General features: G+C 40.3%; 1 protein-coding gene across 2 annotated transcripts in view; it reads right to left on the bottom strand.

The window, feature by feature from the left end:
• Positions 1-208: 208 nt before the first annotated feature.
• Positions 209-21939, bottom strand: part of xxylt1 (xyloside xylosyltransferase 1) — a 49779-nt gene continuing 28048 nt past the window's right edge. The window contains exons 5-6 of one of the 2 annotated variants that reach the window (XR_008599690.1): positions 1917-5515; positions 209-1847 (exon numbers count right to left, since the gene is read on the bottom strand). Coding sequence is in view for 1 of the 2 variants with exons in the window: in XM_055005055.1 (XP_054861030.1) it covers positions 5119-5515 (397 nt within the window). In the remaining variant the exon portion in view is untranslated. Of the gene's footprint in view, positions 5516-21939 lie in introns of both variants that reach the window. The other variant, XM_055005055.1, reaches the window with a different exon arrangement.

The raw sequence follows: 21939 nt of genomic DNA, 5'->3' as shown, positions 1-21939 counted from the left end.
TGCAGGTTGAAGCTGATTGAAGGTTTTTTTCTGTCTGAATGTTAAATAACTGAACTCACGTCAGAGCTGAGTGACAGAAACGGGTCAAACTGATCTAATGAGGAGCATGAAGCCTCCATGAACATGTTTCAGACTGGAGCTGCTTTGTTCTGTTAAAGACGTCAGCATGTGGTTCTAATAACTGCAGGAACAGAGGACACACTCACACTTATTAGGTTCTCTAATAGAGTAACAACATAGAACGTGATCACATCATTTATTTAGGAAAAGTGGAAACAAATGGAACATTTCAGGTTAAAAATAAAGACAGTTTCTACATTTCTGTCGGTAAAATCATCTGAACAGAGAAAGCAGACGAGAGGGAATCGACCCCTGAATGGTTCTAGACGCTGTCGTCTGTTGAAAGAAACACCAATAAATCTGAACAATGAACCAAACAGGAAGAAGTTCTGCTGCTGCTGGAGAACCATGAGGTGTTTGGATGAAAACATGAAGCTGCTGGAACACAGGAATGAACTCAAGATAAAGTTTGAACCTTTCAGCTACAAGACGCCGACAGATTAAATCCATCCCAGCAGAAACACTACAGTCATTCCTGTTGTCGGTTTTCTGACCACGTTGTCGTACAGTTGATGGATTTTACAGATTTATTCTGCAGCTGAGAAGAAGATTTAGAACTGAAAAATGGAGAAATGAAGACATGAATGTGTTATTATGGGATGTTCAATTTCTAATGTCATGAAGAAAAGGCTCCATTTTGACCTACTGGATCACCATGGTAACCGATAGGAACAGCCAGATCACCATGGCAAGTGTTGCTGCACAGCTAGATCTCCATGGTAACGGATGGAGTTTGTTTTTAAACCAGTTCTTCCAGTAATTCCACTGAATGGAGCCGTACAGTTACAGAACCAACCAGCAGAACCAGTAGAAACTGTAGAACCAGTAGAACCTACATGTAGAATGTATAGAACCTATAGAACCTGTAGAACCAGTAGAACCTACATGTACAATGTATAGAACCAGTAGAACCTACATGTAGAATGTATAGAACCTATAGAACCTGTAGAACCAGTAGAACCTACATGTACAATGTATAGAACCAGTAGAACCTACATGTAGAATGTATAGAACCTATAGAACCTGTAGAACCAGTAGAACCTACATGTACAATGTATAGAACCTATAGAACCTACATGTAGAACCAGTAGAACCTGTAGAACCTATAAAACCTACATGTAGAACCAGTAGAACCTGTAGAAATAGTAGAACCTACATGTATTCAGCTGGTGATGCAGAAAACGGATAAATCTGTTTTCATGTTTGGTTCTGATCAGCTGATCAGTCCGTTTATTCTGCTGGTTCTGATAGAACTCTGATTAGAACACTGATTCGTCTGTTGGTATTTATTAGAGAACATTCACTCAGGAAAATTAATTCTACTTTGATTTGTCCAAAGACTAAAGTTATTTCTACGTTGTCTTCATTCTGGGACCTGAATGTTGATGTTTAAATGAGTGAAGTTTAATGTTTCAGAGTCAGATTTAAATTTCTGAACTCACAGCGTTTATACGTTTCATTTCCTCCCAGATCTCCATGACAACGACCTGTTCCTCTGACTGAAGCAGGCGTCACACGATTGGTCGGATTCATAGAGAAGAAGAGTCACATGATGCTTTTCATGGCTCAGAGTCTGAAGAAAGTTGAAAACCTTCAGGTTTGGTTGATCAAAGGAACTCTGGATGTGTGGAAAGTACAATCAGGAGGTGATTTTTTATGATTCCTTCTTCTCCTTCACAGCTGCAGATCTGTTGTCCTGAGTGGCTTGGAGGTGAATTCAAAGGAAGCTCACTGACTGAGAAACGTTTGTTCCTCAGAGCCCTGCAGCCTCGGTTTGACTCGGTGTTTCAGTGAACATCACCTCAGACGATTCCCCGACTGATGAATACTGAGTGTTGACATTTCTGTGAACCAGTTCAGTGAGCGAGGCAAGAAAATTCAGAAGTGGGTCACTGTCTCTGAGAGCCTCACAGCCTCCGGCTAAACCTCATAGACGGAGGTTTTCTTCTCTCCACCTGAAAGACGATGTTTGAAAGGAGCTACATGGAGTCCTCTGGTGGGAAGTAAAGACACCAGATTAACTCTCACCTGCTGAGGAAGCAGAGGGAAGTCAGGACGGGAAGTTACAGCTGCTGGAGAGAAAGAAAATGGAATAGAATAAATCTGACTAGAGTAGGACATCCTCAAAGACTGAGAGACTAGAGAGGGAGGCCACCAAGACTCCTATTACTCTTCTGAAGGAGTTCCAGCTTCAGACTGTTCATCCAGCATCTGTTGTCTGTTCTTCACCAGTCAAAGCTTTATGGAGACAAAGAGAAAGACTCTGATGGAAAAAGCTAGAATTAAATCTGGACTAGAGTTCACCAGATGACATGTGGAGACTCTGAAGACACCTGGAAGAAGGTTCTCTGGTCTGAGGAGACCGGGATGGAGCTTTATGTCCATCAGACTAGATGATACGTTTGATGGACACCAAACACTGAACATCATTGCAAACACACCATCCCCACTGTGAAGCACGGTGGTGGCAGCATCATGATGTGAAGCACGGTGGTGGCAGCATCATGATGTGAAGCATGGTGGTGGCAGCATCATGATGTGAAGCACGGTGGTGGCAGCATCATGTTGTGAAGCATGGTGGTGGCAGCATCATGGTGTTCCTTAGCAGCAGGACCTGGAAGGCTTGTAAAGGTAGAAGAGGGTAAATTAAATCCTGGAGGACAACCTGATGCAGTCGGAAGAGAACTGAGACGTGGAGAAGATCAGTTCTCCATCCAGACGATGTCGAAGCAAACAGACAAAGATCCTCAGAGATGGTTTGAAGACAACAAGGTAGAAGTTCTGGAGGAGTCAGAGTCCAGACCTCCATCCAGCTGAGAACTAGAAAAGTTCTGTTGATCAGGATCTCTGAGGACCCTGACAGAGTTTAACAGTTTATAGAGAAGGAGGAGGAGAAACTTCAAATGTTCAGATTGATGGAGACCAACAGGACCAATGATGGACCTGAAGGTTCTTCTACTGAATACTGAATAAGTTTCAAGTTTGTCCTGCAGCTCTGGAGAAACTTGGTTGTTTTCAACCCTCTTGGTTTCCTGATTTACCATACCAGAGACTCTTTCTGCTGTTTAGAACTTTTCGTCTTTGGTGAAGACATCCAAATTAGTCTTCGGATTTGGACACATTCAGATCTACGGTTAGAGCAGAGCTCTGTGTTGCTGGTGTAGATGTTCCAAGATGCCTTAATAAAAATTAATCTTTCAGATCCTCATCAAATTAAATCCTATTCATGTATAAACACTGAGATCAACAGTAGATCAGTCCATGAAGATAATGTTTTACACAATCTCATAAAATATACTAAAGTTATTGAACATAAAAGAATCAAGGAAGTTCAGATTGAGTTGATTTTATATAAACTGAACCAGAAGGCTGATTTTATACCGACACCATCCTGATTTATTAGAAACTACGGTTCAGCATTCCTCTGATTATCAGCATCGGCTTATTAGTACCTGAAGTAACAAACATCCACTGATCCAGAAACAGTTTTCATCTTTCATACTCTAAAATAACCCAGATAAACACTGTGTATATGTGATATATTTTATGTTGGGGCCCTTCAGGAGCCCCTCGACCAGCAGGGGGCAGCGTCTGCGGTCTACTAAAAGACCATCCAAACTAAAAACTGCAGTGTTTGAGTTTCCTCTTCTTGTTTCAGCAGTTAGTTCTTTAATGGTTTGCTTGTGGCGTCCCTCAGGGCAGCATCCTGGGTCCTCTGGAGTTTTATGGCACTAATCAAGTATTTTGGATTCATTAAAGAAAGAGAACCCATTAAATCAGTTCTAAAGGACAGGAAGTGTCTCACAGGCATGCTGAAGACATAAAATGACTTGGAAATTTTGAGTAAATAGGAGTTTTCTCTTGATGATGTTGAGTTGAACTACAGAAACTGGTCCCTCAAAGGTCTCATGAAGAAGAAACACTGATGTCTGAAACCGTTTTCAGCTTTAGTATTGTAAAATAACACAGATAAACACTGTGCTTCGAGATATATTTTATGTTGGGGCCCTTCAGGAGCCCCTTGACCAGCAGCGGGCAGCGTCTGCGGTTGACTAAAAGTCCGTCCAAATTAACAACAATCTCTCGTTTCAGCAGTTAGTTCTTTAATGGCTACATGTGGCGTCCCTCAACACAGCAACCCAGGTCCTCTGGGGTTTTATTACTCAAGTCAGATATTTTGACTGCATTTAAGAAGGAGAACCAATTTAATCAGTTTTCATCGAGAAGAAGTGTCTCGTAGACACACTGAAGACATAAAACGACTCAAGTTTTTAATAAATAGAAGAAACACAGATTTCTCCTGATGATGTTGAGTTGAACTGCAGAAACTGGTCCCTCAAAGGTTTCATGAAGAAGAAACACTGATGTCTGAAACATTTTTCATCTTTAATATTCTAAAATAACCCAGATAAACACTGTGTATTGTGATATATTTTATGCTGGGGCGCGTCAGGAGCCCCTCGACCAGCAGGGGGCAGCGTCTGCAGTCAACAAAAGTACGTTCAAACTAACAACAACCTCTCGTTGTTTCAGCAGTTTGTTCTTTAATGGTTTGCTTGTCGCATCCCTCAGGGCAGCATCCCGGGTCCTCTGGGGTTTTATTACTAGATTTAGATATTTTGGCTTAATTTAAGAATGAGATCAAATTCAACCAGCTTTAAAAGACAAGAATTGTCTCGTAGACACACTGAAGACATGAAATGAGTTTGAAATTTTGAGTAAATAGAAGTTTTCTCCTGATGATGTTGAGTTGAACTACAGAAACTGGTCCATGAAAAGTCTCATGAAGAAGAACCACTGATGTCTGAAACAATTTTTCCTCTGAAAATGCTTCTGATAAATCCTGGATGTGATGATTAGAGATGATGGCGGTCCATCTCCTCTGCAGGTCCAGGCTAAGACCATCTTTACTCCCCTATTTGAGCTTCAGATGTGTCTCCATTCAGGTCCGGTCCTCCCAGTGAGCAGCTATAATCCTCTCCAGCTCTGATTCTGAGCTCAGTCGTCTGGGATGGGGGAGTTGCAGTTCCCGTGGTAGATGTAAACGGGTCCGTCGCAGCGGTAGTACATCAGGAAGACGTCTCCGTAGCCGTGGTCCCTCCACCAGGTACACAGCTGCCGGTTCCAGCCGCAGCCCAGCAGGTAGAAGAGCTCCGGATGCTCCATGCCGATCATGGTGAAGAAGTCCTGGTCGCCCAGGTGGCCCCTGAAGCGGTACTGGTCGGCCAGTTGGGCCACGTTGCCGGGCTCCAGCAGCCGGTTGTACAGAGCCGAGGCCCTCATGGCACCCAGGTCCAGCAGCATGACGCCGCTGTTGAAGCCCGGCAGGCCGTCCGGAGGAGGATCTCCCACCCGGGTCTGAGGGTTCTCCTTCCGGTACTGCCAGAACGTATGTCTGAGGAGATAAGAACACAGATAGAGGTCAGTTTGAAGTAAATGCAACCAGAAATAAAGGTTTTGAACTTTTTTCCCTCATTTTTAAGGGCAGAAAATTTCTCTTTATTGTCAGTCTTAGCAACTTTGAGTAATTTTGAACTTTTTTGATAAAGATATTGACAAATTTTGGATATGTTAAAACACATTTTGGACAAATCTGAGTAATTTGGACAAGTTTTAAGTCATTTTAAGAGGTTTGTTAGTCATTTTGTACAATTTCTATCTTCTTTAGGACACATTCTGAGTATTACTGGATATGTTTTACGATATTCTGGATAGATTTTAAGTAATTTTTGATCAGTTTTAGGATATTTTGGACAATTTTAAAGAATTTTGGACAATCTAATTTCGAGCCAATTTCATGTCATTTTGAACAATTTTCAGCCGTCTTGGACAGGTTTGACTCCAAAACATCGAAAACTGGAACCTTGTCTGGTTGAACTTTAACACATCAGATTCTACTGATGTTAGAGCCTCAACAGTTGATAAAATGTTGACCAAAGACTGTATTTTAGTAGAAATATGATTCCATCCATGGATATACACATACAGGAACATTATGGAGACACTAGACCAGCCTGGAATGAACGTTGGTGAAAGGTCCAGTAATTAAAAATGTGTCCTTTGCTGGATCCATTCAAACTATTCTGTCTGTTCTCACCACATCTAACAGCTGTTAGTTTTGTTTCTGGAGATACCCTAAAAATGGCATCAAAGGTATTTTTGAAGGTAAATACAAAAATTTCCGGGTTTTAAAACATCTGAAATTCTCAAAATTTGGACAAAATATTCTTCAGAACTTAGTTCTGGGTCTCACATAACAAATAAACTCTGAATAAAATCTGAGCTACATCCAGTATTTCCAGAAGTCTGACTGAAATGAATCAGACTGATCCACCAAACACTTTACCAGCCACAGAAAATTCCAGCAAAACTTAATTTTTGATGATGTGAGGAGAGTTGCTGCAAAACACAACTGCAATCTTTCTTTTTTAGTCTCTACAACTGAAAAAAAGGTAAATTCTGGCACAGATCTGGTGTAAAACACACCACTATGTTCCTGTTTGTACAGCCAGGAGCTTGAAGTCTTTGTACGAATGTCTGAGCTGCTGGATGTTGGGAAAAGTGAAGGAATCTGAGTTTCAGTCCACGTCTGCAGAACAAACAGCAGCAAGAGTCTGGAACCAACTCAGCTCAGTTCTGCCAACAAACCGGCTAAAAGCAGCTAAACGACACTCAGCTTCAGTCAGAGGACATTTGTATTCAGATTCAGTGTTTGGACACAAAACCTAGAGCCTCAACCAGGTTTAATGGAGAGGATCTGAGGTTAGGATGTTCTCTGTGATGGAAACAGAACCAGATCATATGATTAGGATGATGCAGGTGATTTTAATGGCAATGACAATGAGTTTGTGTCTTTTAGTGACAATTTCACATTTTTTTGGTGTTGATTTTGCACATTTTTTATGGTGAATTTGAGTCTTAGTGGCAATTTTGACTGTTTCTGTTGTGATTTGGTGCCTTTTTGTGGTGAATATTTCTGAAGACAGATCCAGTGTTCAGACTGAGACACCTGGATGTATTTAAACTGATCTGGAGTCAGTTTTTACCAGAACTCAGATGTGTTTTTTCTCCTGAATGTCGTGTGTCTATCTGCTGGACTAATGAAGTTCCGAGGCTCAGAAATGATGGAAAAAGTCCATTAAAAAGCGATAAATCTGGACCCACCTCTATGGACTTTAAGGAAAAATTCCCAGTATGAAGGTAGAACTCTGATCATTGATAAAGTTATTGGAGATGAAGAACCAGATGTTCTGAGGAGGTTCTGGAGGGAACTTTAGTCCTATTAGGTTGATTTTTTGTGCTGAATTTGAGTTTTTGTCGCAATTTCACCTGTTTTGTGATAGTTTTGGTGCTTTTTCGTGGTAAATTTGGCCATTTTTTGTGGTTACTTTGCATGTTTTTATTGGCATATTTGGACGTTTCAGGTAGTGGTGTGTGATACTGCTAAATTTGGTATCGATCCGACACCAAGTAAAAACAGGGCCAGTATTACCGATATTGATACCGATAACGATACTCCAGACTAACTTTTGCAGTACTAGATTTTTAAGATGATTTTTTTTGCACAGTTACTTTTGTAATGTTAAATATGATCTTTTAATTCCTCCAAGGTTATTGTCTTTGATAATAAAGTGTGACAGACATTGTCAGTTCGTCGCACCCACCTGGTCGCACCTGGTTACAGGTGAAACACCTCAGGAGCTGAACATTTGCTTATCGACAGACATTTACCGATATTCCCTGAACGCCTCACAGCACAGACTGTGGTAGATGCTGCTCAGTGGCTAGTGATCAGACAGGTGTGAGAGCAAAATTTACTTTGAAAAGAGTGAGATAAAGTGTCCTCATTTCAGATTAGTCCAAGATGAAAGCGATTGATTTTATCCATGTGTTGTTTTCTATGAGCAGAGAAAACAGCGCACGTAAGTCCGCTACGTCTTCTACGAGCGGAGCACATTCTTAAATTTTAAAGGCCGCAGTCAATTGTTTTCTGACAGTGGTTAGAAGCTAAAAATCATCCCTGTGATGAATGATTATTTAATTTTGTACAGCACTAGTCTTTGTAATTGTCTCTGGTTCAGTATCTTCCTGCCTGCAGTCTGATCATCAGCTGGATCTCAGTCATACTTCTCCCTCTCTGCCTCTTCTTTCTTCAGTGTTGGTTCAGGAACGTCCAGCATCTAAACATGTAGCTCAGCCTGCTTGTTTGTCTGACGCTGCTGAGTCATGTGACGGTACGACATCCAATCACAAGAGGAGGATTAGCTGCTCCTCAGATGGAGGACCTCTGACAGCCAATCAGGTCGCTTGTTTGTTGAAGCCGCATCAGTTCAGACATACAGGACAGAAACTGAAACTCAAGTATCAATATCGTTGCACTGGTATCATTCAATATCAATACCAACGCTGGTATCGATATTATCAATATTTGGATTGATCTGCCCACCTCTAGTTTTAGGGGAATTTTGGCTCTTTTTGGAGTAATTTTGCAGTTTTTTTGTGCCAAATTTGAGTTTTTGTTGCGATTTGACCTGTTTTATGGTAGTTTTGGTACTTTTTTGTTGTGATTTTGGGTGTTTTTGTGGTAATTTTGTAATGTCTATCAGTTGGACTGATGAAGTTCTGAGGCTCAGAAATGATGGAAAAAGTCCATTAAAAAGTGATAAATCTGGAAACACCTCTATGGACTTCAAGGACCTGGAACTCTGGAAATATTCCCAGGATGAAGGCAGAACTCTTCTCATTGATAAAGTTACTGGAGATGAAGAACCAGATGTTCTGAGGAGGTTTTTTGGTGTGAGTTTGATCAGATTTGGTGATTATTTCTGGTGTTTTCTATGATGTAATTCACAGCGTAAAGAGGAACTATTTGTAGGTTTCTGATGTTCTTTATGGAGGCTGCAGTTATGACTCCCATGAAGAAAACACTGTGAATAATTCAGTGTTTGTGAAGAACCGGATCACACTCCGATGATGTAATGACATTAAGAGAAAACCTGGAAGGAGTGAAACCGAACATCTGGTCTGTTTCTTAAAGCTCTCTGAGAACAAGAAGCTTCTTCACGTCTCCACAGACAGTTTGAGCTGCTTCTGAAGGACAGCAGGCCTCTATGTTACCTGGAGCAGGTGTGTTCAGGTGTTCAGGACTAAAACAGTCACTGTTTTGTTCTCTGATCCTGCAGAGGAGCAGATGGAACCGATAAAAAATGCATGAAACAAACAGACTCTGGGTCACGGCTGCATCTGTCATGTTCCCAGAGTGTTGCTGTTGTTCATTCAGATCTACTGAGATCTTAGTTTTCAGCGCTTGGACCCTTTTTTTCTTCTGCTTTTTGGAGGAAGTACAAAGCGCTCATTTCCTCCCACCGAATAACACCTGGAGCAAAGATGTTTGATTCCAGCTGAACACGAGGACGGATGTTAACCTCGTCTGTTCGCTGTTCACACGTCAACTCACTGCAGAATCCAGATTATTCTGGGAGCTGCAAGTGAAATATTCATGAAAAACTGGGCTTGAACACAGCGAGAGACGACAGAGAACGTAAAAAAAAACACAAAACCAACCCTGACCTGAGCTCTTTATGCAAGTGGGAACATTTAGTAGAACGAAGAAGTTTTTTTGTTCTAAAAAAACAACACAGAATGACACAAAACAGACAAAAAAAACAAAATAAAATGACAAAAAACAACAAAAACCAGACAGACTGAAAAGAATGAGACAGAACAACAAAAAAGAGATGAAAGACAAGACAGAAAACAACAATCCGACAAAAATCAACAACAAACAAGACACAAAATAGAAAATGACACAAAATTATCAGACACAAATCAACACAAAATGACAAAAAACACACAAAACAACAGAAAACAACAAATATCAGAAACAAATGAAATCTAGATTCGCTCAGGAAGCAGAACTACATGAAAAGCTTCAGACGTGCTCCAGGTGATCTGGATGAAACATCACAGGTGAAGAAATAAAAGTGGAAGTTACACTTTAAGTGAAGATGGGATGTTCTACTAAAACAGTGACGTTTCACCCATCAGCCACAACATTAAAACCACTGACAGGTGAAGAGAACGTCATCGATATTATCGGTTCTATCTGGAGTTCTGCTGGAAAACCCTGGATTCTGGCGTCCATGTTGATGAGACTTAGACACCAAATAAACGTCATCCCAGAACTAGATCACTCCAAATAACAGTCCCTAATGTTGCTGTTCTACCCACGCAGGAAGATGAATCCCACCACATCACAAGAACATCAACCAATCAGGAACATCTGGAGGAACACAACAATCACCCAAAATGCTGGTTTGACCTCCAAACCTCCGAGACCCCATCCTGATCAAACATCAGCAGGATGCAGTGGAACAAGTTTGATTCCCAGAGAACCCACTGGAGAACCCACTGGAGAACTCACTGGAGAGCCCACTGGAGAACCCACTGGAGAACTCACTGGAGAACCCACTGGAGAACCCACTGGAGAACCCACTGGAGAACTCACTGGAGAACCCACTGGAGAAACCACTGGAGAACCCACTGGAGAACTCACTGGAGAGTCCACTGGAGAAACCACTGGAGAACCCACTGGAGAGCCCACTGGCGAGCCCACTGGAGAACTCACTGGAGAACTCACTGGAGAACCCACTGGAGAACCCACTGGAGACTCCACTGGAGAAACCAAAGGATCCACTGCCAATGTCCTGGTCCAGACCCCATAGGACGCCCCTAGAGGTCCTCTGGTCCAGATCCTTGAGAAGTCCTCTAGTCCAGACCCCACAGGTCTTTTGACCACAAAGAGGGCACCAACACAACATCAGGCAGGTGGTTGTAACATTATGCCTGATCGGTGTATATTTAAATTGTAAATAAACTAAATTACGATATTGCAACTAATGATTGACTGACGGAATGAAAACAGATAAACCTACTGGTTTAACTGGGACCATCCTTGTGTCCTTTGAGAAGCTGGAATATTGGACTAGTTTTAACATCTGACAACCAGCAGCGCTGCAACAGAACATCGTCCAGACGCTCCAGCAGAACATCCTCCAGACGCTCCAGCAGAACATCCTCCAGACGCTCCAGCAGAACATCCTCCAGACCTGCCAGCAGAACATCATCCAGACGCTCCAGCAGAACATCCTCCAGACGTTCCAGCAGAACATCCTCCAGACGCTCCAGCAGAACATCCCCCAGACGTTCCAGCAGAACATCCTCCAGACCTGCCAGCAGAACATCATCCAGACGCTCCAGCAGAACATCCTCCAGACGCTCCAGCAGAACATCCTCCAGACGCTCCAGCAGAACATCCTCCAGACGCTCCAGCAGAACATCCTCCAGACGCTCCAGCAGAACATCCTCCAGACGCTCCAGCAGAACATCCTCCAGACGCTCCAGCAGAACATCATCCAGACGCTCCAGCAGAACATCCTCCAGACGTTCCAGCAGAACATCCTCCAGACGCTCCAGCAGAACATCCCCCAGACGTTCCAGCAGAACATCCTCCAGACCTGCCAGCAGAACATCCTCCAGACGCTCCAGCAGAACATCGTCCAGACGCTCCAGCAGAACATCCTCCAGACGTTCCAGCAGAACATTATCCAGACGTTCCAGCAGCAGGAACCCTGTTAGCAGCCCAGCTAGCCGTTAGCCTGTAATATGTTAATGTGTGCGTCCGGCTGAGCATCCACTCAGCTGGACTGGTTTCCTGTGTTAGTAGAGGTTTTCTGCTGCTAATGGACGGAGCTCAGCAGCAGAATCGCCTCCTGCCACCAGCAGCAGCTCATCCTGCCTCAGGAAACTTCATTATTGGTGAAAACATCCCACAGCTGCATCTCTAACGTCTGGAAGCCCAGGAGACCAGAGCCTCCTACACGGTGTCAGGAGGAAACCTCTCTTTCTGTTTAATGTTCAGTCTCCAGTGAGCAGTTCATCCACTGATCCAGCTGGAAGATGGTTTTTAAAGAGTTTCAACATTTATGAGACATATTTGTATTTTTCTGATTAGGGAACTTTAAACCATTTCCTGATCTAATAGATGGCAGCATTAGCAATAAACAACTGATTCATTATTGAACCCCTAAAGTACAGTGGACATTATTCAATTAGCTAATATGTGACAATTTCTTTGATAATTTTTTTTCTGAGAATATCAGTAAAATAATAACCACAAAGGGCTTTTATTACTGTACAATTATCAGTTTTTAATCAACTTTAGAACATTTTACAAAAACTGGTGACCAAAAAAGCTACCAGACGCTAATCCAGTACGTCACAGTGCTGGAGGTCATTAACTGTCACAGAAGTCTCTGTCATGGTGCCCGTTGCTGCTAAACTATTTATCTTGTGCTTTACTTAATAGACAAACAAAATGAGGTCAGGAAGGAACTTATTTGGTCAATTTTTTTTGTGCCAAATTTGAGTTTTTGTTGCAATTTCACCTGTTTTGTGGTAATTTTGGTATATTTTATGGTGAATTTGCATATTTTTGTGGTGATTTCGCATGTTCTTTGTGTCAAATTTGAATTTTTGTTGCAATTTCCCCCGTTTCTTGGTAGTTTTAGTTCTTTTCATGGTAAATTTGGTCCTTTTGTGGTGAATCCGGGGGCTTTTCCTGGCATATCTGAACCTTTCAGGATATTTTTGGCTCTGTTTGGGGTGATTTTGTGTCTTTTTGTGGTAATATTGGCTGTTTTTGTGGTTATTTTGTGTGTTTTTGTGCCAAATTTGAGTTTTTGCTGCAATTTCACCAGTTTTGTGGTAATTTTGGTACTTTTTGGGGTGATTTTGTGTCTTTTTGTGGTAATTTATGCCACATTTGTAGTAATTTTCCAGCATTTTTAGTTATTTTAGTTGCAGTTTTTTCCAGAACGCAGATGTGTTTTTGTGGTAATTTTGCATCTCTTGGTGGAAAATTTTGTGTCTTTTTGTGGTATATTCACCTGTCTGTGTAGTTTCTCATTCATCCAGGTCATGGTTATCCAAAGTTGTTTAAATCAATCCAACTGGACTTTAAGAAGGTTCCTTGAAGACGTTTCACCTCTCATCCAAGAGGCTTCTTCAGTTCTGGTGGTGGTTGATGTTGCCTCAGCTTATAACCTCTGTGAGGTGTGGTCAGTGTTATTCACATTCCGACGACCATTGCCAAGGCCCACCTGGCTCCTCAACGATGGTCGTTGGGAGCCAGGGAGTGACAAAGGGGTCGTTGAAATGTGAGTTTCACCGAGCCCTCGTATGCTAATGGTGGTCGTTAGCATGAGCCACCTCACCTGAGTCATTCTGCCGAGTAGTTCTTTTGGGGAGTTTTGAAAGGACCTGATTGTAAAATGGCGAAAGATGATGTCGCAGACCACCCCCCCGTTCAGAGATGGCTTCTCCACTTTGACATGGATGGCTTCTTTCACACCTCTCTCAAACCATCTGTCCTCCCTGTCCAAAATCTGAACATTGGTGTCCTGAAATGAGTGTCCCTCTTCCTTGAGGTGAAGGAAGACCGCTGAATCCTGTCCTGAGGAACTGGCTCTTCTGTGTTGAGCCATACGCTTGTTAAGTGGCTGTTTGGTTTCCCCTATGTAGAGATCTGAGCATTCCTCACTGCATTTAACTGCATACACCAGGTTGCTCTTCTGACTGTGTGGTGTGGGGTCTTTTGGGTGGACCAGTCTTTGGTTTCTTTTAATGGGATTTTTCCAGCTTTTTTAGTCATCTTTGTTGCAAACCTCTATGGACTTCAAGGACCTGAAACTCTGGAAATATTCCCAGTATGAAGGTAGAACTCTGATCATTAATAAAGTTGCTGGAGATGAAGAACCAGATGATTCTTTGGGTAATTTTGCTTCTTTTAGTGGAGATTTTATGTCTTTTTGGAGAATATTCACCTCTTTTATATGCTGATTTTGTGTTTCTCTGTGGTAGAAAAGAAGAATCAGCTGATTCTGAGGGGGTTTAGAGGGAGTGTCTGATTAATTTTTCACTAAATGACCCACCAGTCACCACCATTCCAGCTAAATTACACCAATAACTCTTGTGGACTTGTAGCTGAATCACGGCAGCAGCAGCAGACCGGTGGACAGTAATATCCTTCAGAGCCTCAGTGACGTAAAACCCCCAGCTGCTGTCAGCACTTTTTAATTTCCTTTAAAAAGAGGAGGAAAAGTGGTTTGCTGCTATCAGGAATGTGTTTGAAAACTGGAATTTGCCACTGAAGGACTGTTGACAAAGACAAACCTCCCCACATGTTCAGCCCTGCAGCTCTGCAGAGGCTGAAAACTTTCACACAAACGCTGTGAGTTTATCGTCTAGCGGGGAGTCTGAGCTGTCGTGTTTTCAATGAGAGAACAGGAACAACACCAGCCGGGGATTCCCACCCGACCGATAACACAGCAGCAGAGATACCGATCTGTTTGGAGCCTCGCAGGAAAACTACAGCTGAACCTCCAAAAACCCACTGATGACACAATTATTCTGACTTTGAGACAGCATTAAATCATAAAAACATCACATTTTATTATCACTTAGGGACCGAAAATATCAACTGAAACACACAGAATTTAGTAAAAAAAAATTAAAAAAAAAAAAAAAAAAAAACCTATAGGGTGGAGTTAGATTTTATAAACAAGTCAGAAGATATACCATAAAAGCTAACATTAGCCACATTACTACTATTATCAAAGCTAGCGTTAGCCACATTACTACTACCATCAAAGCTAACGTTAGCCACAATACTATTACTACCATAAAAGCTAACGTTGGTCACATTATTACTACTACCAAAGCTAACGTTAGCCACATTAGTACAACTACCATAAAAGCTAACATTACCCACATTATTACTACTACCAAAGCTAACTTCAGCCACATTACTACGACTACCATCAAAGTTTATGCTAGCCACATTACTACTACTACCATCAAAGCTAACTTTAGCCACATTACTACGACTACCATCAAAGTTTATGCTAGCCACATTACTACTACTACCATCAAAGCTAACATTAGCCACATTACTACTACTACCATCAAAGCTAACGTTAGCCACATTAGTACTACTACCATAAAAACTAAGGTTAGCCACATTACTATTACCATAAAAGCTAACATTAGCCACATTACTACTATTACCATAAAAGCTAATGTTAGTCACATTACTACTATTACCAAAAAAGCTAACATTAGCCACATTACTACTATTACCATAAAAGCTAACGTTAGCCACATTACTACTACTACCAAAGCTAATGAAACTATTTATAATATATGATAAAAATACATAATTGTAATGGTAAAAACTGTATTTTGAGATATTATTCACTGATGGAAACACATTTATGTCACATATTTGTTGTTAAAACATACATTATTAGAATATTATATATTATATAAGAAAGCTCTCGTAACAAACAAATGTGTGTAAAATTACAGAATGAATAGTTACTTTTCTGGTAATTATCACTAAAATGTAAATAAAAAAACATTTTTTAAAATTGTACTGTTATTTTTTTAAACAATTTACTGCTATTTTACATCATCTCCCCATTTTACTTAATTACAGATATATAAAATCACTGGAGAATTTATTGATTTTCTATTTACGTAAACCCTTAAAACATCTGTATTTTTAAAATCATTTTTACAACATTTTTCTGTAAAATGACATTAATTCTGATTGTTTTTAAATCAACGAAAATTTTTTTAAATTTTTTTGCAGATGAATAGCCATTATGTTAAAGAAAAATTCTGTATATTAAGGACTGAAAAATGGTATAATAATATATACCATTATTATACAATATATAATAACATAAATAATTTTAATTATACATAAGTAACACAACATAATAATAAATCATTTTAATTATTGTATTGAGTTTTCATATAGCTAAATTACATATAATATCTAGTAAAATAAAAAATAATGTTAAAAAAACAAAAAAGTACATTTGGCAAATAAAAATGGAATATTTATTAAATTCTTCTAATAAATTTGTGCATTTTTTTAAAACTATCTTGGTTAAAAAAAAGAAGTAAATTTTCTTTTAAAAGAATTAAAATGTGAATATTCACAGCTAGTCAATGTTATTTTACATTAGATGACATCAAATTTTCTGTGTTTGTAGTCCTATTGATTTTTTCAAAAATAAAGAAAAAAACTGTAAAATCAAAAGAAAAACGTGTGAAATTACAGATTTCTTTTCCTCAGTGTGATTTATTGTTTCAGTGTTTAAGAGTCCCAAAGGAACCACCTGCCGCAGTGTTTATAGCAGTTGCTGCTCACACCTGAACACACACACACACGCACACGCACACATTAACACACACACACTCAGTGACGTCCTGTTTTGATGCCGAGTCTTAGTGGAAAACAGAGCAGTAGTCTAAACGGAATGAGTGTTTGTTTTATTATCCTGGAAAAATCAGCTGAAGGACAAAGACACACACACACACACACACACACACACACACACACACACACACGCACACGCACACGCACACGCACACGCACACGCACACGCACACGCACACATTAACACACACACACTCAGTGACGTCCTGTTTTGATGCCGAGTCTTAGTGGAAAACAGAGCAGTAGTCTAAACGGAATGAGTGTTTGTTTTATTATCCTGGAAAAATCAGCTGAAGGACAAAGACACACACACACACACACACACACACACACACACACACACACACACACACACACACACACACACACACACACACACACACACACACACACACACACACACACACCTATGTTTCCATCACTTCAGATGGGATTACAGTGACTTACATTCATGTTTTGGAGGTTTTCTCAGTCAGAACCTCCACTATAATCGGCAAACCTTCACTGACTCCTCAATGCTGAACTTTAAAGGTTGAATACATTTTCAGCAAACTAAGATTGTGTTCTGTTAATTTTTTTGGCTCAAAACACCACAAAGTTTCCTCCATGACTCTAAAATCTGGTTTTATTCTAAACCGTTTCACTGTCTGTAGCTTTAAATGAGCTGCTGCTGGCCCCGCCCCCTTCAGGAAGGAGACTCTCTCTGTCTGGCAGATGAATGAGACTTTCTATCTTCTAACTTTATCTCTAAAGATAATTTTCCAGTAAATCTGTGTGAATGTTTTTAACTGCTGTGTTTGACGACGACGTCAGACGACGTTATAAAATCAGTATTTAAATGAAGCTGCTGCTGGTTAGCATGTTAGCATGTGGTCTGGATGAGTTTCTCTGTTTCATCCTTGTTCTGTTGTCTGACAACAGAAACATCTGGAAATGAGAAGAGCTCTATCGTAGCTCAGCTGCATTAAAATGGGGTTCAATGAGCAAAAAGGGCAGGAGAGAAGCTAACAGATGCTAACATGAAAACACAGTAACCCTCCCAGTCCTGGTTATAATTAAAGTTTAACATCTGTGAATGTGCGTCAGTGCTACAGTTGATACAGAGATCTGAGCATCACTGCTAACGTTAGCATCATTACTACTACTACCATCAAAGCCAATGTTAGCCACATTACTACCACTGCCATCAACGCTAAGATTAGTCACATTACCACATGCTAACTCGAAGGATCCTCCTATAGTTGTAGCTAATGCTAACATTTGCCTACTGCATGCTAACTCTAAGGATCCTCCTACAGTTGTAGCTATTGCTAGCATTAGCCTATAACCTGGTAACTTTGAGGATCCTCCTATAGTTGTAGCTAATGCGAACATTAGCCTACAACATGCTAACTCTAAGGGTCCTCTTATAGTTGTAGCTAATGCGAACATTAGCCTACAACATCCTAACTCTAAGGGTCCTCTTATAGTTGTAGCTAATGCTAACATTAGCCTACAACATGCTAACTAAGGATCCTCCTGTAGTTGTAGCTAATGCTAACATTAGCTTACAACATGCTAACTAAGGATCCTCCTGTAATAGTAGCTAATGCTAACATTAGCCTACAACATGCTAACTCTAAGGGTCCTCCTATAGTTGTGGGCACCATCGGGATTCTGGATGTTCATCAGTGCATGAAGACTCGTGTTTCCTCTTAAAGCAGCTGCTGGACTGAGAGGTTCATTCTGATTGGTTCACATGGAGGCAGTGAGGGGGTGGGGCTACACAGAGCAGGAACATTATTGGTTAGCTACCTGTTAGTTACCTTTTTGTGCAATTGATTAGTTATCTCAGCATCATTTTGTTATTTTTGTGTTATTTTTGTACTCTTCTGTCTTTTTGTGTAATTTTTTGTCTTATTTAAGCATACTTGTGTCATTTTTGTTTCTTTTTGTCTTATTTAAGCATCGTTTTGTCATTTTTGTGTAAAATTTGGCCACATTTTTGTCATTTTTGTGTCTTCTTAGTTATTTAAGCATCTTTTTGTCTTTTTGTCATTTTTGTGTTGTTTTACCATCCTTTTGTGTCTTTCTCTGTTAATTCTTACTTATTTAAGCTCCGTTTTGTCATTTTTGTGTAAAATAAAAGTGGGTTGACAGCTTCACACAGAGTTGAAAATCCAAACTAAACTATAATTCATGCTCTGGATCAGGAGTCAGCATGGAGGAAACTGTCTGATCAGAGGCTGAAGCAGCAGAATAAGTGATGTTGGTTCCACAGCGTTTCCCTCCACAGCCTTCCAGACCGATAATAAAACACTGTTCAAACACCAGTTTATCTGAACTGTCTGATGCCTCCTGCATCAGCTGAGTCTTAATCAGCTGTGTTTGCAAAAATAACTCACAAATATGTCTCTAAGACGATAATTAAAGAAGCTGACCCAGCATCAGATGATATCCACCGAGGACAGAACAGAACGATCTGAGAACACAGCTGATTCTGCTTCCTGACCTGAGAAATGAGAAGGAGTTTAGTCACCAGGGGGCGCTGCAGATTTTGTACTTGTTTTCCATTTTCAAGGACTAATAATTGTTGATTATTGCCATTTTGGACAACCTAGAGTCATGCTAGACACAGTTAAAGTCACTTTGGACAGTCGCGATTTGATTTTGGATACAATTTTAATAATTTGGGATAAATTTTAAGTTATTTTTGGCAATTTTGAGTCATTCTGACCAAGGTTCAAGCCAGTTTTGATCTTATTTTTGACACATTTTTAATCATTTTGGACGTTTCACATAATTTTGGAACATTTGGGGTCACTTTGGATAATTTTTGAGTGATCTTAAACAGTCTAAATATCCTAAAACTGGAACCTTGTCTGGTCAGACTTTAACCCATCAGATTCTACTGATGTTAGAGCCTCAACAGTTGGAGAAATGTGGACCAAAGACTGGATTTTAGTAGAAATATGGATCCATCCATAGATATACACTTACAGGAACTTTAAGGAGACACTAGACCATTGGACGGATTGAACATTCAGCCCTTTTTTCCATTTTCAAGACTAATAATTGTTGATGATTGTCATTTTGGACAATTCTGAGTCATTCTAAGCAAGTTTCAAGTCACTTTGGTCTCTATCGGATTATGGTCAAATTTTGAGTCATTTTGGAGCATTTTGAGTGACTGTGACCAAGTTTCAAGCCAATTTTTATCTTATTTTGGACACAGTTTTTGGAGTGTTGACCAAAGACTGTATTTTAGTAGGAACATGGATCCATCCATAGATATACACTTACAGGAACAGAAGATTTTTTTTCCTATTTTCAAGGTTTATTAATGATAAAAAGTGTCCTCTGTTGGATCCATTTAATCATTTGGATCTGCTAGAAAACTGTTCAGTCTGTGTTTAAGTTTAATGTCTGTGGGAGTTTGATTTCTGGAGATACTGAACTCTTAAAATAGCTTCCAACATGTTTTGGAAGGTCAAAATAGAAAAAACTCCAAGTCTGACAACATTAAATTCTCTAAATTTAGCCAAAGCATTTGACCGAAATTAGTTTTGGTCTGGAATATGAAAAAACTAAACCCTGAACTAAACCTTGACATGAGCTGACCTTTATCTGGTCTTTAGTTTGTCAGATTATTTATTTACTGACTGGCAGCAGAAACGTCTGAATCACTGGAGGAGACAAATGTTTCTGACAGGAGGCGACACTCTGCTTGGATCAGGCTGAATCTGCAATCATTTTTCTGGCACTAAGGACTTAAAAGACGACATGAGAGAAAACATCCCATCATCCTGTCACCGCTGGACGTGTAGAGCTGCTGACTCTGACTAGCGTCTAGTTAGAGATGTAGAAAAACATCTAGAAAACATTCAATATCCTCTGGAAGTTTTATCCTTTTATTCATATCCAGTGATGAATCACGGTCAGTTTAATGAGGTGTTTGAGATGGATTTTTAAAAAGGTGTCTTGGTGGCCTCCCTCACTAGTCTCTTTCTCCTTCAGAGAAGTCATAGGAGTCTTGGTGGCCTCCCTCACTAGTCTCTTTCTAGTAACTCCTTCAGAGGAGTCATAGGAGTCTTGGTGGCCTCCCTCACTAGTCTCTTTCTCCTTCAGAGCAGTCATAGGAGTCTTGGTGGCCTCTCTAGTCTCTGTGGGCAGATTTAGGAGGTGAATGCTTCATTCAGGTGTCATAAAGGTTCACAGTTGGCTGTTTTTCTGTATTATAATCAGTCGTGTTCCATCCTCTCAGTGCTGACTGTTAAATAAATAAATGACACCAGAGTTTCATCTAAAGTCCAGATGGCTGAACATTAGCAACACTTCAGTTTAAACTGTTCAGTGATTCTGCCAGAAGAAGCTGCTGAAATACAACAGAAGCTGAAGCTCACTGAGGTTCTTCAGGAGCTGAAATCTGATTCTTTCCTCCATGAACTGAGTAGCAGTTCCTCTTAAACAGTGTTCTCTCTGGTTTTTGGTTCATTGAGTTCTTAAACAGACATAACAGATCTCCAGCTGTCTTTCTGTCAAGAACCCGAAATTACTGCACACTCACAAATCAAACTGTTTCCTATTTTCACTCTGAGTGGATATTTAACATTTCTCGGTCATTAAATAGACCGTTACTGTCCCTTAAAGCTGCTTTACAGCCTCTGAATCTGTGCTCGGAGCTGAGAAACTCCGACACCACTGAGATCCTGTGAATCTGCAGACTTCTGATGTTCTTTCTCACTTTGAATCTGTGACAGAAAGTAGCTGTGAAGATCCAAGCGATGCCTCGGGTTAGCGACAGCAGGACTCTGTTTGACTTCCTGTGTGATGGGTTCAAGCCACCGAACCAAAGAATGCTGTCTTTATGTCCGAACACACAAAGAACCGGTGTGGAGATGAAATACCAGCGTCAGAAAATCTGTATATTTCACATATATATGCTCACTACACTTTTAGACAAATGCTGAATGGAATGAGCATTAACCTCCACATTAGTCTATTATGGTGCCTGTTGCTAGGTAGCATAACTGCATTTTTCTATATTTAAAATACTTATTTTTGCTTTAGTTTGGCTTTTAAATGTTTCATGAAGGATATTTATGTCTAAAAACAATGATATGGATGGTAGAATTACCCTGTTTTCTCCCTACGTTTACATCCGCTGTCACTCAGGTATCAGTTTGTGGCAGGATGCTAAAGATGCACATTTTGAATAATTTTCCAATAATCGGCAGCATTATCAATTAATATCACATGAATTGATAACACAAACTGAGCATGGCTGACATCAACAAACACACGATCTGGGCAACAAATACAACTTTATTCTGTCCCACTTCATCTTGGAAGTCATTAATCACCACATTAGTCTTTGTCATGGTGCCCGTTGCTGCTAAACTCCCACAATGTTCTCTGCTTTAACATGAACTGTAGTCTGAGTGATGCTTCCTCTGGTCTCTACAGTATTAAACAAGAAGAGGCTCCACCTG

Source organism: Amphiprion ocellaris, chromosome 2 (genome assembly GCF_022539595.1).
Source record: "Amphiprion ocellaris isolate individual 3 ecotype Okinawa chromosome 2, ASM2253959v1, whole genome shotgun sequence".
NCBI classification, from domain to species: domain Eukaryota; kingdom Metazoa; phylum Chordata; class Actinopteri; family Pomacentridae; genus Amphiprion; species Amphiprion ocellaris.
Note: the sequence above shows the minus strand (reverse complement) of the source record. Positions and strands in the feature narration are given on the sequence as shown.